The sequence below is a fragment of the Podarcis vaucheri genome (genome assembly GCF_965113315.1).
Source record: "Podarcis vaucheri genome assembly, chromosome: 8".
NCBI classification, from domain to species: domain Eukaryota; kingdom Metazoa; phylum Chordata; class Lepidosauria; order Squamata; family Lacertidae; genus Podarcis; species Podarcis vaucheri.
Window position 1 is genome coordinate 70,689,709 of NC_138766.1, and position 18,152 is coordinate 70,707,860.

The following is an 18,152-nucleotide window of genomic DNA, read 5'->3' on the forward strand; positions in this document are numbered from 1 at the left end:
GGTGTGTGCATGTAGCATGTTTGTTTGCCCAGGTGTTTATAGATTGTTGGCTTGTTTTACCAATCTTTACTGTGCTAAGTGATTTCTTACTTCTATTTTGATTGTTTTAATATAATAGTGTTTTAGTCATGTTGTACACTGCTTTGGTATGCACATGAAAAGTCACATAGAAATCTGTTTTTATAAATCAATAATATATGTATATGAATGATTAATTCATAGTGGTTACTGGTTAGTAAGAATAGTGCAATGGAGAAAAACATTCCCAAGCTGTAACAGATGCATTAGTTAAGCAGAGGCAGAAATTAATATTAAAAAGGTTTAATCTGACGTTTGTAGTTAGTGCAGTGATTAAACTGGATTAAATCATTGCCTTTTAATATATGCATGTACAAATGTGTGTGTGCATGCACACAAACACACATACAAACATTAAATTGTACTAAGAATGTAAACTAAGACCAAAATATAATAATTTGAGGATAATGAAGTAGAAACAAATGAATACTGCAGCCACATTGTTAAATGAAGTGCAGTATGAAGTGAATAAACCACCAGATGAAATACATCAAATAGCACTTGAACTAAATCGAAATCAGCATGCGGACTGAGAGCTTCATTGAAGTCATGAAATGAGTGGGAACTAGTCTGGTAGAATAACCTGGTAATGTCATTAAACTTCCACTCTTTTTTTCCTCCCAAAAAATTATAGCACCTGCTTTATTTGGATTTTGAGATTTCGCATTCCAGAGTTGCCTAAAGTGCACACATCTGATGATACATATGTTCTATATACACAACAGGTCATAGTTTTTAAAAACAAAGACACTTTATGAACTGTTATGGAATCCCCTAGGTAGTATGTTTTGAATTAGCAGTGAAAATCTCAACTTTATTTCTGACATAAATCTGCAAAATAGCTTTCATTTTTCTTGTTTAAAAATAATTCCAAGCGATATACATCCAATATATGGTATTACTGTAATATTTGCGCTTTTCAAACTGTATTTGAAAAACTTGGATAACATACCTCATTGCCTAGATGAAATAGCGTCATTAGAAAGGAGCAATATTAACTTGTTTTTTAAAATCAGCATAGAAAAAAATAGTTCTATAAAGTGTACTATTTGCTACTATAGGTTTCAGTGCTAAGATATACCAAGTATCTCAGAACAATATGTTTACAGATATGACTTCATTGTCAGAATGATAACACTTGCCTTACTAATCCCACATTTTATATTTTTGAATTTTCAAACATTAAGTACGTATTTTGCAGGCAAGAGAGTTGCTGCCCCATAAGCCGTTTGAGCACTGCTGCTTAAGAGAAGTAAAGTACCACCATGAGAATTGTTTTCCTAGAGAGAACAAATTTTCAAGATTTTTCCATGTATAAGACTATATTCCCCCCCCCAAAAAAAAATTTTAAGGTTAAAATTGGGGGCAGTCTTATACATGGAATGTTTAAAATATTTATTTCTTACTTTTGGGCTCAAAAAATAGGAGTCGTCTTATATATCCAGGAATCTTATACACGGAAAAATACGGTACATTACACATACCAATACATAATGACAAGGGAACATCTGAATAAAAAATTTGATTATTTTTTGTTTCTCCAAGGAAACATTCTCAATTGTCACAGGGAAGAGACATGTCCAGGATGCTTAATAGGCTTTTGGCTCTTGAAATGAAGCTTGGGTCCTTCCAAAACAGAACATCTTTTGACTAAACTTTTAAAAGACTCAGCCTAGGTTCATCACAGTGATGCCAACTGCAGTTGAGAAGTGATCCCCACACCTTGTTACATATCAGTCTTATTCAGCTTTAGTTCTACATGCTGAGGAATGCTGGATTTAACATTCCAGGGCAGAAGCATTGTGTCTTTCAAGATGCTACTGCATACCTATGTCACATTAAAGACTCCATTACTATTCAATATCATATATTTAATCAAATACATTTTTTCATTCCATTCCAGGCTCTCTCACTGATCTGTGGAATTGTTTGGTAGCATACTTTACATTAAAAAATTACCATAAGTTTCTATTTATTATTTTATTCATTTATAACACTTATAAATACTTCTACACAATTTTCTACTGCAAATTCAATATTAATAAACAATATATCAACATGCTTAAAGTAATTATGTGTCAGGGAACTGACATCAGAGGAAAGGGAGTTGGTAGGGCTCCCAGAGACTGGGAGAGAGTCAGCAGCCAAAGCAGGGACCAGTAGGGGGAGCGAGGGGTCTCTGGAGGAGGATCTCAGCAATGCTGAGAGAGACGCAGCAGCCCAGGCAGGAAACAGCAGGGGAGAGAAAGGGGTGAGAGACACGTCCAGCGAAAATAGCGGGGAGGTGTCAGAAGCAACTGCAGGGAGACCCATGCTTCGCCGGAAGCTGCCACGTCGTGAGTCCAGGAGACGCGTTTCCGTTAAGGAGCTTCTTTGCTGGAAGCGCTTCCGCAGGCAGCCACTGTCAGACTCTACTAGTGACTAGAGCAGACATGTCTGAGGAGCTCTGTCACACACAGAGGTTTGTGGGGCCGCACAAACTCTGAAGGGGCACAATTTTAAGCACAAGCAGCTAATCATCCCCTGACAGCAGTCTGACAGTCTTTGTACGCTGCCTGTGCAGGAGAAAGCATCATGAACAACCCAGCCGGAACCGGAGAGGCAGGGATTGGAGCTGGTCCAAGCTTGGAAGAAAGGTATCAAGCTCTGGAGGTCCAACTTGCGCTGCAGACGGCGAGGCTCGAGGAGAGAAGGGCTCAGGATGCTGACAAAAAGGGGAGAACCACTCAGTTCCCCAGAAAGGTACCAGGATTGGTGCAGAAGTTTGGGGGGGACCCCAAGGATTACCATGCCTTTAGGACCGAGATGCAATATGCCCTGAATGTGCAGTTTGATGAGTTCCCTGATGAGGAATCGCGAGTTGCTTTCGTAATTGGGCATCTTGAGAAGGGGGCGCGGGACTGGGTTCGACCCCTGATGGCAACGCACAACGATATCCTAAAGGACACTATGAAGTTCTTTCGTGCAATGGATATCATGTTTTCCAGCGATATTGAGGAAGGGGTGGTGCGCAGACAGCTAATGGCTTGCAAGCAGGGAAGCAGATCTGTCCGTGAGTACTGGACTGAATTTACCATGCTGATTCACAGATTGGGGTGGGATTTATCGGCAGCACCCATTCAGATGCTATTTGAAGAAGGTCTTTCTTCGGCTGTGAAAGACGAGCTGTCCAGGAGCCCCAGGGCGGTGTCTATGGATCAGCTGACCAAATCTGCGCTGACCATTGGAGCGCGCCAGGAGGCAAGAGCCTTGGAGAGGCGGGAAGGGAGAGGGGAACGTTGGAAGGAGTTACGCATTCCAGACATTCCTGAGCCAGCTTTCCCGCCGGCAGAGCCGATGGAAATCGGAACAGCCCGCACGCGCGCAGTTTCAAAGCCCAGTGAGGGGGCGAAGAAGGAGGGAAAGGGAGCCCGGAAATGCTATCTCTGCCAACAGCCAGGCCACTTTGCCAGAGTCTGCCCCCAGAGGAAGGAATGGCAAGGGATGGTGGGAGCAGTTGAGGGGGGAGAGCAGGGAGAAACGGAGCAGGTAAAAGCCAACGCCTGGTTGCCACCGTCAGGGCACTGCAGCCAGGCCAAAGAGCAGTAAAAGTGCCCGTGCCAGAAGCTCCTCGACCTGCTCTAGTAATTGAAGTGTCGCTAGAGCTGCAAAATGGACACCCCCTAAAAATAAAGGCGCTGTTGGACTCAGGCAGCTCCTGCAATTTTATGAGCAAGGAGTTTGCTGCTGAACATCAGATACAGACTATCCCTTTAAGCAACCCCCTGCAGGTGACCACGATCGATGGCAGGGAACTGTTGGGAGGAGGAGTCAGCTTGCAGACCGTCCCAATGATAATGAGGGTGGCAAGGCACACAGAACTGATAGCGTTTAATGTGGCCACCTTGGGAGGCGCTCCCATTATTTTGGGAATGAGCTGGCTAGCCCTACATGATCCGCTGGTGGGCTGGCATCAAAGAGTGGTTTCCTTCGGTTCAGCACATTGCTTAGAACACTGCAGGGGGGAAAAGGGGTCAGCAGGGGCCCAAGCCACCCTGGCAGGGACTGAAGTAATGGGGAAGGGGAAGGTGCCACCTCAGTATGCTGATCTCAGCGACGTGTTCAGCGAGAAGGAAGCTGACCAACTACCCCCGCATAGGCCCTTTGATTGCCAGATCAATTTACTCCCTGGAACACAGCTTCCTGTAGGCAAGTTGTATGCCATGTCAGACAGGGAAATGCAGGAGTTGCGAGCGTTCATTGACAAGAACCTGAAGAGAGGCTTCATCAGAGAGTCCAAGGCAGCGGGGGGTAGCCCAGTGTTTTTTGTGGATAAAAAAAACACGGACAAGCCGAGACTTGTATGTGATTTTAGGCGGTTAAATGCAGTGACAGAGCCGGCGGCTTTTCCTATGCCCAGGATTGATGATATTTTGACCAGGGTGCGGAAAGGAAAGATTTTTACAAAGCTGGACCTAAGGGGGGCGTACAACCTGATACGTATAAGGAAAGGGGATGAATGGAAGACCACCATGTTCACCCCTTTGGGGGCATTTGAATACCTCGTTATGCCTTTTGGATTACAAACAGGCTCCGCGTGTTTTCAAGCCTTCATGAACCACGTACTGGGGCCTTTGCTCTACAAGAATTGCGTGGCCTTCTTGGATGACGTGTTGGTGTATTCGGAGAATGAGGAGCAACATGTGAGAGACGTCAGAGAAGTGTTGAGCAGGCTGCAAGCCAACAGGCTGTGGGTGAAACTGGAGAAGTGTCAGTTTCATACCAGGGAGGTGGAATTCCTGGGGTACCGCTTGTCAGACAAGGGGTTGGCCATGGACCCCGGCAAGGTTCAAGCGGTGCTGGAATGGAAAACACCCAAAACCAAGAAGGATGTGCAGAGGTTCCTAGGGTTTGGAAACTTTTATCGTAAGTTCATCCGAAACTTCGCCCACCTGACGGCGCCCATCACGGACTGTCTCAGCAGTAAAAAGAAGTTTGTTTGGACGGGGGAGGCGGAGCGAGCGTTTGAGGAACTGAAAAGGGCCTTCGCCTCTGATGAACAACTTCTACATGTGGATTTACAAAAAAAGCTGAGGGTCGAAACAGACGCTTCTGACAGAGCCATAGGGGCGGTGCTTCTTCTGCAGCCGGGGAAGGAGGGGTCAGAGTGGCGACCGTGTGCCTTCTTTTCGCGAAAGCTGAACAAATCTGAGAGGAACTACACGGTGTACGACCGGGAACTTCTTGCGATTCATGAGGCCTTCCGGAGATGGAGGCACCTGCTAATTGGTGCACAACAGAAGGTGCAAGTGTGCACGGACCATAAGAATCTAGAGTATTGGAGAACTGCGCGAGTGCTCAACCAACGGCAGTTGAGATGGGCCCAGGAGTTCTCCAAATTTAACTTTGAGATTTGTTACGTGCCAGGCCCAGAGAACGTTAGGGCGGACGCTCTCTCACGCAAACCTGAATATTTGGAGGGAGAGGGTGCACCCGAAGAGACCCATGTCATTCCCGAGGACCGCTGGGTGTGTGGGGCGGCATTGGTGGGGCAAAGGGAACTGGTAGAGGGAACGGTGCAGGATGAATACGCCCAGGACAAACTCAGGGGTCTCAGGAGGGAGGGAGACAAACCCGGGGGTTTTGAGGAGAGAAACGGGGCGTTGTACTACAAGGGAGCGTTATACATACCTGAAGGGGAATTGAGGGAAAAGGTACTCAAGCAACTGCACGATAGCCCGACAGCAGGGCATTTTGGGCAACACAAAACCATGTGGCTGGTTACCAGGGAATTCTGGTGGCCCAAGGTCAGGGAAGATGTGCGGGAGTATGTGAGAGGGTGTGACCAATGCCAACGAGCCAAGGGGGAGAGGCGGGCACCGGCAGGTTTATTAGAACCACTACCCACGCCGGAAAGGCCATGGGAGGCAGTGGCAATAGATTTCATGACTGATCTGCCCAGGTCCAAAGGGAAAACAGCCATCATGGTTGTGGTAGACCTGTTAACCAAGATGGCCCACTTTATAGCCTGCTCACATGCGGTCACAGCGGAAGAAACCGCTAAATTGTTTGTGGAAAATGTGTTTAGGCTGCATGGCGCCCCCTTGAGGGTGGTTTCTGACCGAGGGAAACAATTTACTTCCAGGTTCTGGAGGAAGCTCATGAGCTTATTGCATGTAGAGGTGAATTTCTCAACTGCCCGTCATCCAGAAACCAACGGGCAGGCGGAAAGAGCTAATGGTGTCCTCCAGCAATATTTGAGGTGTTATGTGAATGACAGAGAGAATGATTGGGTGGAGAAGCTGGCGTTGGCAGAATTTGCCTACAACAATGCAGAGAACGTGTCCACGGGGATGAGCCCCTTTTTGGCTAATCACGGGTGTCATCCCCGAGCCTTCCCAGGGGGGGAAGGGGAGAACTGGAGCGTTCCAGCCGCAGAACAGTTCGTTGAAGAAATGGAAGCGATCCATCGCCAGCTCCAACTTAATTTAAACAGGGCGAAGGAGGAATATAAGAGGCAGGCAGACAAAACCAGAAGGGAAGGGGAAAGCATTAGGGTGGGGGACCAGGTGTGGCTGTCCACCCAAGGGTTACCATTCAAAGGAGGTTGTAAGAAGTTAAGACCCAAAAGGCTGGGCCCATTTGAAGTCACGCAGCAGGTGAACCCAGTGGCTTTCAGACTCCGGTTACCGAACCACATGAAGTTGCACCCAGTGTTCCACAGGTCGTTGCTGTCACCGTATAAAGGGGACAGAGAAGGGAGGGTCAATAGGGGACCAGCTATGGAGGAAAAAGAACACAGCTACCATGTAGCGGAGATTCTCGATTCCAGGTGGAAGGGAGATCAAGTAGAGTATTTGGTAATGTGGGAAGGGGAGCCGGAGTCGGAAAACACCTGGGTCAGGGCAGAGGATGTAGATGACGAGGTTTTGATAGAAACTTTTCATCAGAGATTCCCTCGTAAACCCCAGCCAGTGGCGAGGTTCCGGAGGGAATACTTCGCCACCACCGACGAAGAAGAAGAGTTGGAGGGGTTCTCTGATTCCGAGGTGGAGGAGGATTCAGCGAGTCGGAACGAAGACCGATGGAGGGAAATGTTCGAGACGTCTGAAGATGAAGAGGATTCTTTTCGGGGTTTCAGCTCCTCACCGCCCAGAGGAGAGAGTAGGGGCGGGGGAGAAGGGGGCCCTGGAGGGGAGGTGGATGTCAGGGAACTGACATCAGAGGAAAGGGAGTTGGTAGGGCTCCCAGAGACTGGGAGAGAGTCAGCAGCCAAAGCAGGGACCAGTAGGGGGAGCGAGGGGTCTCTGGAGGAGGATCTCAGCAATGCTGAGAGAGACGCAGCAGCCCAGGCAGGAAACAGCAGGGGAGAGAAAGGGGTGAGAGACACGTCCAGCGAAAATAGCGGGGAGGTGTCAGAAGCAACTGCAGGGAGACCCATGCTTCGCCGGAAGCTGCCACGTCGTGAGTCCAGGAGACGCGTTTCCGTTAAGGAGCTTCTTTGCTGGAAGCGCTTCCGCAGGCAGCCACTGTCAGACTCTACTAGTGACTAGAGCAGACATGTCTGAGGAGCTCTGTCACACACAGAGGTTTGTGGGGCCGCACAAACTCTGAAGGGGCACAATTTTAAGCACAAGCAGCTAATCATCCCCTGACATTATGGAATCCTCCAAAATCAGTAAGGACCATCAGTGAAAATTTAGTTGGTCTTATTTTATTTTTCTTAACGTTTGGAAAGCTAAGAGTGCATGTTTCTTAGGTTCATTCACAAATTTTAGCTCAGTGAGTAGTCATCTTCTGCTTGCTGTTGCTGGACTGAAGCCCAGAAAAGAGAGACTACTTCCTCATCCTCAGATTCCAGGTTTTTGTTTTTCTGTGCAGCCTTGAACATTTTCTCCTGGTCTCACATAGCAGATAGAGTTACAGTAATTTTTCCTCTGAGACTACAGCTTCTGGCTTTACTGTGCATTGTTATTGTGTAGTATTATTCTTTGAAATAAGGAATCTGAATGTCCAGGTCTGATAATTTGAATATTTTTGACAAAACCAAATATTCCAGTTGTTATAGCCAAATGATCATATCATTCTCTTAGGATTATGCCGTATGTTAGGTTTTTAATGTTTAGTTTGTAAGGTAAAACATTCTTGGTGTTGCAAAATATGTTTTTGGTACTGGTGTACAAGTTGGAAGGTCAGTGGTTCAAATCCATGTGACGGGTTGAGCTCCCGTTGATCTGTCCCAGCTCCTGCCAACCTAGCTGTTTGAAAGCATACCAGTGCAAGTAGATAAATAGGTACCACTGCGGCGGAAAGGTAAATGGCGTTTCCATGTGCTCTGGTTTCCATCATGGTGTTCCATTGTGCCAGAAGTGGTTTAGTCATGCTGACCACATGACCCGGAAAGCTATGTGTGGACAAACGCCAGCTCCCTTGGCCTGATGTGAGATGAGTGCCTCACCCTGTAGCCGCCATTGACTGGACTTGTCTATCCAGGAATCATTTACCTTTTACGTTTACACAGTTGGAAAAATGTTTTTTGGTCTCCCTGAGGTGTCTCCCCATGTTAAATGTGAAGCTGCTCTCACACCATATTCCTAAAACCGTTTTTATTTCGTAGTGGTAGTATAATATAAATCAGTATATTCATAGTGGTGCACAGATTTTCATAAAACTAATTGGTTGAATGATAGCATATTCTACTGCATTCCCTTTTTTGGTTTGAGTTGCTTCCTTATCCTAAATCTATTTAGTTAGAAATGTGTCCCACTGATGTTTTTGCTGATCTTGTCTAATCTTTTAAAGCCATTCAAGTTGGTGGCCATCACTGCCTCTTTTGGGATTGAATTTCATAGCTTAATTTTAGCTGTGTGAAGAAGTATTTTCTATTGCCGGTCCTGAATCTTCCAACATGCAGCTACACTGAATGCCCCTGAGCTTTACTACTGTGAGAGAGGGATAAAAATTCTGTATTTACCTTCTCTGCTTCATGTATAATTTTACACCTTCATCATGTATTTTCCTCCTCTAAACCTAAAAGCAACCAAACTTTGTAGCCTTTCCTAATAGGGGAGTTGCTACATCCCCTTTATTATTTGGGTTGCCCTTTTCTGAACCTTTTGCAGCTTTATAATATCTCTTTTTCAGATGAGGCGACCAGAACCGTGCACAATATTTCATGTACAGTTGCACCATAGATTTCTATAGCAGCATTATCATAATGTTTTCAGTCGTTTTCTGAATGATCCCTAGCATTGAATTTACCTTTTTCACAGCTGGCACATACTGGGTAGACATCTTAATCAAGCTATACATTACAATCCCAAGGTCTTGTTCCAGGTCGGATACCATTAGCTTCAGACCCCATGGGGGTATATGTGAAATTTATATAGTTTTGCCCCAGTGTGTATCATATTACATTTCCTTTCATTGAACTGCTTTTGCCATTTTCTTATTTCATTAAAAATGCTGCCCATTCACTCAATTTTGAGAGATCCTTTCAGAGCTCTTCACAATCTATTTTTGTTTTAACTATGCCAAACAATTTGGTATCATAGGCAAACTTCTTACTTCTCAGCCCTAACTATAGATCATTAATAAACAAGTTAAAAAGCACAGTTTGCAATACTGATCCTTGAGGGACTCCACTTTCTACACCATTGTATTGGGAGAACTGTAATAGATAATAGATTTGTGAGCCAGAAGCAATAGCCCCTTTCATGAAATATCCATGTGGATTTTCAATTGTGGACATGTATTTTAGTTAACTTACCCATCAAGCTCCTCTAAAAGCCAAACCATATTAGTTCCTCATGAAACAGCATTAGAAATGGTGTTGTGCCTGCCTTTAACAACAAGAGAAATATGTTGGGAAGTGTTCAGCATCTTTTCCCCACCTTAAGTGTTTGCCTCCCTACAGCATCTCTGCCTGAATGCTTTTCTCCTTAGCCAGGCTGAGCCACTAAAAGACTGGGCCTAAATCATTTGGGATATTTGCTGTGGAATGAAATTGGCACTATGCACCCCTCTTTTACACATGCCTTCTGCTGTTAAAATTTGATCTCTTCCTGCTCTTGCTATACTGTATTAGCCTTTGCTAAACTGAGGGCCTCCACATATTTTGTACTACAGTTCCCATCAGCCCTAGCCAGCACAGTCTAGGACTAATGCAAGTTGTAATCCAAAACATGCAGAGGGCACCAGCTGGTGAAGGCTGTTCTGTATGGTTGGGGAAGTTCTTTGTTTAAATGAACTGAACTGTTCCCACCACACCTAGTTGACACCATTCAGTAAGTATTCTTGTGAACAAATATTTCATCTAGGGAGCACTGCACCCTCTCTCTTACAACACTGCAGTACTACTAATAACGATACAATGTTATAATTTTATTAATTGGCATTGGTATTTAATAGTTGGATCCTACATCAGCCAATAATCAATCAATCCGTCTCCTTAATTGGCATAGAAAAATGCATCGTATACATGGATCAGTCTTTAATACCAATTTGTTACCCTGAATGAACAGATTTATATGGAAAGTAGATAAAAAGTACATATATACATGTATATTTAATTTAAAGACATGGTGTTCTGTCTATAATTTCTATGTTACAAAATCATGAGCATGTTTCTTTTTGTAACAAAAGAACCTGTTCACTAGTGATCCTTGAAAACTGTAAGGTACATGATGTTTGAAAGTGGTAAGGGAAATTGTGGTTGGATTTACAAAGTTAAGTGTGACATTCGTATTCCAAAGTGTTGGTCTATCCATATGTGCTTGGGTATAAGTAAAAAATGGCAGACCTGCATATCTCTCTTTATCATCATTACCACCACTACCATTATTAAATTTAAATTAATATTATTTCAAAGATGGCAAGGAAAAACAAACGGCCTTGTGACTGTAATGCACATTATTTGGCTGCTGACGTGTAACTGATTGGTTAAATGAAGTTGGTGTTTTAACTAAATGATCAATACCACTATCAGTATACTTGCAAATATTTCTTTTTCCAAAGAGCTAAGCACGTTAAAAAAAATTTTTAATCAATTGTGTAAGTGCCAACTGAAATGTATCCATTTTTTTAAAAAAAGCAACACACACACACACACACACACACCCTTGCCCCAAGTCATCACTAGGTTCTGGTAGCAGGTTACTGGTCTTGTGTTGGAAAAAATGAACTAATCTTATTTTACTGTACAGGATATGAGTAATAAAAAAAATTAATTTTTGGAAATACTTGGCAGGTTCCAGTCTTACATTTAGGGACTCTGTATAAACTTTTGGAGCCAGCTGTTTGCTGCTATGTTCATTCAATCACTATGAGGTGTTGATTTTAAAGGAATGGGTTGCTGTTTCTAAAGGTACACATTGCTAATATTTCACAGCGAGCCTGTGGACTTGCATGGATTGGTTACATTAGTCCCTTCACATAGAGGGTCAATTCATTTTCACATTCAAGAACAGGGATTAGAATTGCTTTAGCAATATGTCAGATTTATCTAAACTCTTTAAGGCAACTTGCATCCGGGTAAGCAAGTTAGAGAGAAAAACAAATGAATTTTAAAGTAATTCACTTGGGACAGAATCTTTTTTTAAAAAGAAATTCCATGCCAAAGCATGGCAAACATTGCGTGTTCTTCTTTCCTTAAATTTATACTGGAAATGTTCCAACTTCAGCTTTAATGAGTGGCAGATTCCCTTAGCTCTACTAAGGTTTATTTCACCCTAAAGAATAATAATTGGATTGATAGTTTTTTAATCTGTTCTGCTAAATAGGCATATGTTGAAGGTCCATTTTTAAGGACAGAAGTTGTGAAACAGATGCTTTATAGACAATAAATGGAAATACCTTTTAAAACAATTTGGTGTTACAACAAATTCATAGCAAAACATTACCAAAACTAAAGATAAAAAGATGAGAGATCTGTTTGACATGATGATGATCATTCTTACATTCATTTGCATTTTACTCTGACTACAGGAAAATGTTTTCAAAACTTTATATTTCAAAACAGTTATAATAAAATTATAAAATAGCTTTTCATCTAAAGGCAGTTGAAGCTAAAAAAAATCCTCTCAGAAACATTTGCTGCACATATGGTACAGTAGAATGTACTGATTTTTTGTGTGTGTCCTGCTTTTGAGTGTGTAATATTTTCTTTAAGTTCTCCCCATTCACTGAAAATCAGTATCTTTCTCCCAAAGGAAGTATTAAAAATACAGTAAGTTTTAAAATTTGCATATTGTTAATTTTTTTAATTTAATACAGTGTTACTAGCCATCAGGGAACTTTTTATGTGAAAGCTGTAAGTTTAAACGTCACTGTAGTTCAGTACAGTAGCTGTATTTCACATCAAACCAGAGGCTTGTTCTAAAATAAAGTTACTCAAAGATTCTGCATTATGAATAGTTGTTATTGCTACTGATGTTAAAACCCACATGCGTTTATTTTCATGAAAATGCTTTCTTGGAATTTGGAGATTCTCTGTCAATGCTTACGTCCATGCTTAGTTCATGATACTTTACATTCCCACTATGTGGTCTGCTCACAAATTACATGTAGTATTCAATATTCAGAAGAGCAATTTGGTCCAATAAAACACAACTATGTAAAATATTTGAATTAGAATAATAGATTAGAATCAAATAATTGTAGAGTTGGAAGGAATCCTGCCTTGCAGGAATCTTTTGCCCAACATGGAGCTCGAACTGACAACCCTGAGATTAGGAATCTCAAGTTGTTACACTTCAGATATGGTATTGTTGTTGTTTAGTCGTGTCCGACTCTTCGTGACCCCATGGACCAGAGCACGCCAGGCACTTCTGTCTTCCACTGCCTCCCGCAGTTTGGTCAAATTCATGCTGGTAGCCTCGAGAACACTATCCAACCATCTCATCCTCTGTCATCCCCTTCTCCTTGTGCCCTCCATCTTTCCCAACATCAGGGTCTTTTCCAGGGAGTCTTCTCTTCTCATGAGGTGGCCAAAGTATTGGAGCCTCAGCTTCACGATCTGTCCTTCCAGTGAGCACTCAGGGATGATTTCCTTAAGAATGGATACGTTTGATATTCTTGCAGTCCATGGGACTCTCAAGAGTCTCCTCCAGCACCATAATTCAAACAGATATGGTATAGATTCTTAATAACAACAAAAATCTGCCCTTCAGCAGCAGCTGCCAGGGCAAGTTACAACAATATAAAAATTTAAACAGTCCAAACAGAACAGAATCAGAGGAATAAGGTGGAACCTGAAAACACGTGTCAGGTGTCAAAGTGCACGGTAAGGGCTGCGTCTTTAACATTTGCCGAAAGCTCTATAGCGACGAAGCCACAGACACTACTGCGATCAGTTTATACCAAGATCTGCTTGTTCCAGAAGTAATAATTAATGATAAATAAATAGCATTTGTATGACTTTCAAGTATTCAAAGCACTTCACATACTTTATCTCTTTGTATAGGAATCCTTGCAAAACGTTGTAAGGCAAGTCAGTATTATTACTGACAAGTTAAAAGAGACTGGCCACCTAGGGAGTTCATGGCAGATGCAAGATTCATTCTAGGACTTCCTGATTTGGAGTTCAGCCTCTTAGCAATCAGCTCTCTGTTTCATGACTTTGGCATGGGCCTTCTAAAATCCTCACTAACTTATCTTAAAACAAGCTTTTTGCAGACAGGCCCCGAAGCAACTAACAACATGGTGGCTAGGTTTTAGTCCATGCAAATTGGCATCTTGGGGCCAATTTTCTGAGTACTTCTGATGAACTAGAGGTAGAAGTACACATTTTGATAAATACAAAGACGCTGGAGGAAAGGGCAGCCCTCTGTTGAGTTGTACCTTTCCCTTCTCTCTCCATAATGTATCATAACACTTAATACTTCTCATTGGGCCAGTTCGGATGTAACAACCCCATGGTTTAGCAAACCGGGAATAAACACCAAGTTGGACCCACATGCTCTTGCCTCAGTTCTCTCATCCTCCCATTGCAAGCTGGCTTCAACTCCATGATCTTAGTTTGTTTAGAACAAAGTTCCCTGTTAGATCCCAGTGGGGATACCTGGCTTTAACATCACTTTACAGAGTTCTCAACCAGAATTTATTCCTGTCTCTCTCAATGAACAATCTATATCAGTGGCTGTTGGGGCCAGAGAAGGCACAAAATGAGAACACAGTAAGTTTAATATGTGTTACAGAGAGGGAGAATTTGACTTAGGTTTATGCTTTTTGGCAACAGCTCCATGTTGCTTGTAGTGTGAACCCTTGTTGTCCTTCTGCCTTAGTACGTGTTATTGTCTTAGTATGTGTAGAACTTTTGAATTGTTGAAGAAGTGTCTAAATTGTTATATGCTGTTCCCCTTGTCTACATCAGGGGAAGAGGTGAATATTGTAAAAAGGTAAAGGGACCCCTGACCGTTAGGTCCAGTTGTGGACGACTCTGGGGTTGCGGTGCTCATCTCGCTTTACTGGCCAAGGGAGCTGGTGTACAGCTTCCGGGTCATGTGGCCAGCATGACTAAGCTGCTTCTGGCGAACCAGAGCAGCGCACGGAAACGCCGTTTACCTTCCCGCCAGAGCGGTACCTATTTATCTACTTGCACTTTGATGTGCTTTTGAATTGCTAGGTTGGCAGGAGCTGGGACCAAGCAATGGGAGCTCACCCCATCGCAGGGATTCAAACCGCCAATCTTCTGATCGGCAAGCCCTAGGCTCTGTGGTTTAGACCACAGCGCCACCCGCATCCCTGTGAATATTGTAGACTGGTTATAAACATGGAAGTTCTGTGGAATTCAAATACAAACTAGCTATAGGTTTTGTGAGAATGTGAGGTTCGGAGATTCATTTTTGGAACATGTTCACATTCAGTGTATAATCTTTAGCAAAATAATTGTACTATTGCCTTATGTTTGTTGTAAACCACTAATTTTTTTAAGTTCACATAAAATGAACATGAACTAGCCACGTTTTCAGTGAGCTTTTCCAGTGTTGCCTCTCCTAGGGATTTGCCATTTGGCATTTCTGCCAATAAGCCTGTATACAGATTTAATCATATTTTTGTTTCTGTTGTATTTTCTAGGTCCAAGCGTTCTCATGTTGCAGTTAAAGAATGTATATTTGAGCTTCCAAGTCTGACAATTCAAGCAACAAGAGCCCAGACTTTCCTAATGCAAGCTATTTGGCAGAGTTGGGCTTATACTGGAAATGTTAGTTCACCAGTTGTGAATGAAGCTTTAGTGAATGAAGTCTTTCAACCATCAGGTAAATACTTTTTTTTTTCTTACCAGTATACTTAACTGATATCTCTGCCCCAGTACAGTATTGCTTTTAGTTTTCATATATTGAACTTTATCTTTAGAATCCAGCATTTAAATACATTTTAGTTGGAAAAGCAGTTTGAATATAGTATCAATGAAACTTTCTGCTTATAGATTAAGAAGTCACCAGGAGGCTTCACTCTTTGCAAAAGCTTCTACATGCTTTTAAAATTGCTTTTCTTCATTTTGGATGTGTCATAATAACCTAAGGAAATTTACATGTAAACCTTTGGAATAAAACACATAGATCTTGGTTCAGTGTTTCAACCAGGAGTGACTTGAACCAGGACACAGAGTATATATTTTACTGTATTATATTGATTGCAGAATTGTAAATGTTAGAGGTTGCAATGTTTGGAGGGAGGGTAAGATGTTTTGTCTTTAAAGTATGAAAAGAGGCTTCTGTAACAGCTTTATATGCTGTAGTGAATGTTTATGTCTGTCTTATAAATGTGTTTCTATCTTGCTCTGTTGTTATGCATGGGAAAACTGCAAAACAACTTTTAGTGTAAAGAAAAATATGGAAGATACTCTGTTTCTTTCACTGCATGCGCAATTGCACCCACTCTACCTTGGACTTTTCTGTGTTGTGAATGGTAGTTGGGCCAGGTATTAAATTGAACGAATGAGTAAATAAATACGGGCACCCCCCCCCACTTACGTGTGACCGTGTACGGGCACCAGGAATAGATTCATGTCAGGAAATGGCAGTAGCTGGATAGCCCTTGTGGCTTATGAGGAGAACCTCCACAGAGCCCAAAGGGGACCCTAGTGAGGGAATAGGAAGCCCCAAATAGACCTCAGGAGCACCAGAACTTTATTTAGGCTGCTTAGCCTCCCTGCCTAACAGCTGACACGCAGGTTAGCACAGCAGCAGCAGCAGCGGTCTTCATATCCTCCAGCTGACTTTAGAGCTTCAGCTCTAGATATTTTAGTCTGGATTGGAGAGAGAGCTGGAGAGCAGGGGAAAATAGGCATTTACAGGCTTTTTAGAGGGTGCTCCCCAGTTTATGTGATTTCACTTATGCACATGGGGGTGCAGAACGTAACCTCCACATAAGTGGGGAGACACCCGTACACTTTAAAAGCCTGAGAAGAAAACAGCATTCATCAGGAGAGATTACCCTCTGCCCCGTGGCTTACTTGGCTTGGTTTTGCGCACTTGTGTGCAGAGCAGGAATACACCCATTGTGCTGAATCAAAGAGGCTAGTTAGAACCATTGGGGGGGGCTGTGCATAATTACTGTTCTTTATCAATTTATATACGGTTTAATGCCAAAATAGGTTTCAAAGCAGTTTCCTTCAGAGGTTTATTTTCCCCCTCTCTGCTTTCCACCTGCCTAGGAGTCAAGGCTAAGCAACAGAGCAGCATCATGGCACCCACGGCAGTTGTTCCCTCACAGTGTGAGCCCTTTCCTCTCCTCCTTTGGGGGAGGGAGATGAAGGGACCACCCAAGATCCATGGCTGTGGTGTGACCCACCCAGCTGCCACACTTCCACAAGCATGCTCCAAGCTTCCCCGTGGTTGAGGAAGGAGAGTTGGCATCCCAATTCTGGTCCAGCAGCTTCCAGAAGCCTTAAAGTGGCACCCAGCAGCAGCAGCAACTAGAGCTCACAGATGCCAAGAGAAGCAGTAAAGGTGCTGCGATCAATACCCCCGAAATAATACTCCTGGGAATCTCTCCTATTTTCTCACCCTTTTTAACCTCAAGAATTTTACCAACAGCATTGTGGTTGCTCCAGTCTGTTTTTTCCCCTCTCAGTGTCTCAGAGCAGGCATATGGGAGAAGCATTGCTCCTATTAGCGTTTTCTCTTTTGAAGCAGTTGCTCCCCCTTCCCCTCATCTGTGGGCGAAAGTGCCTAACTGCAGTACTGAGGCCTCGTAAATTTGATGGGAAATGGGTAAGCAGTACTGTACTGTTAGTCAATTGAGGGTTAGTAAGTGGAGTGTAGGCTGCAGCACCTTGTGGTGGGTGCTTAAAATGGCTACTGGATTTAAGCGTCATGAGAAGCTCAGGATAGTTTCCCATTCAGTAAAGCCAGGTTGCTGCCAGAAAGCTGGTGTCTCTCCTTTGGTGGAAGCTTGGCAACCCTCTTAAACTCCATTGCAGCTTTGTGTGGAAACGAATGGGTCATCTCGCTCCTTATCCGCTCCAGAAAACAGTACATTTTTCCTTTCAATCTTGAGACACAGAGGTAAGAACAGCATGTAACAGAAGGTAGCTCTTTGTTACTCCTCTCATGAGGAGATAAACCACCCCCACCGCCTTTTTGTCCTTATGTGGTGCAGGGTGTAGTACAAAAAGGGGGAAAATGGCAACTCTGAGGGGATAGCCCTTGAGGAAAGGAATGGTGGGTCCTAGACTTAGACTCCCTCCTTCCCTCAGCAAAGCTGACCACCTCCCTCTGAAAAATTAGCACAATGTTGTCAAGGAGCTCAGGCACAGGCTGGAAACAGGCACACAAAGGGACATCTCTCATTCTCTCCCTCTCCCTGTGTGTGTGTGTGTGTGTGTGTGTGTGTAAATCCAAGGACCATGCTGTGCTCTCTCTCTCTCCCCCCTCCCTCTCCCCCCCCCCCCGTGTGTGCAGGGTAAACTATTCCCCCTGCAGACTCCCATGTCCCCTATTTGTGTTGCTTTTCCATGTTCAGGCATAATGCTATAGGGCTATTGTTGTGTTGTGAAAGGAATAGAATGCTAAAAAGAACGTTCCTTCAGAATGGTGGGATGCTCGTGGGGATGGTCTTATTTGTTTAAAGTTAGGCTAGCCCTCTCCAGA

General features: G+C 43.5%; 1 protein-coding gene across 5 annotated transcripts in view; it reads left to right on the plus strand.

Annotated features, from left to right (window-relative positions):
• VPS13B (vacuolar protein sorting 13 homolog B) overlaps positions 1-18,152 on the plus strand; it is a 368,427-nt gene that overhangs the window by 60,369 nt on the left and 289,906 nt on the right. For all 5 annotated transcript variants that reach the window (XM_082235378.1, XM_082235375.1, XM_082235376.1 and 2 more), the window contains exon 17: positions 15,133-15,314. In XM_082235378.1, the coding sequence (XP_082091504.1) occupies positions 15,133-15,314 (182 nt within the window). The remainder of the gene's footprint in view (positions 1-15,132; positions 15,315-18,152) is intronic.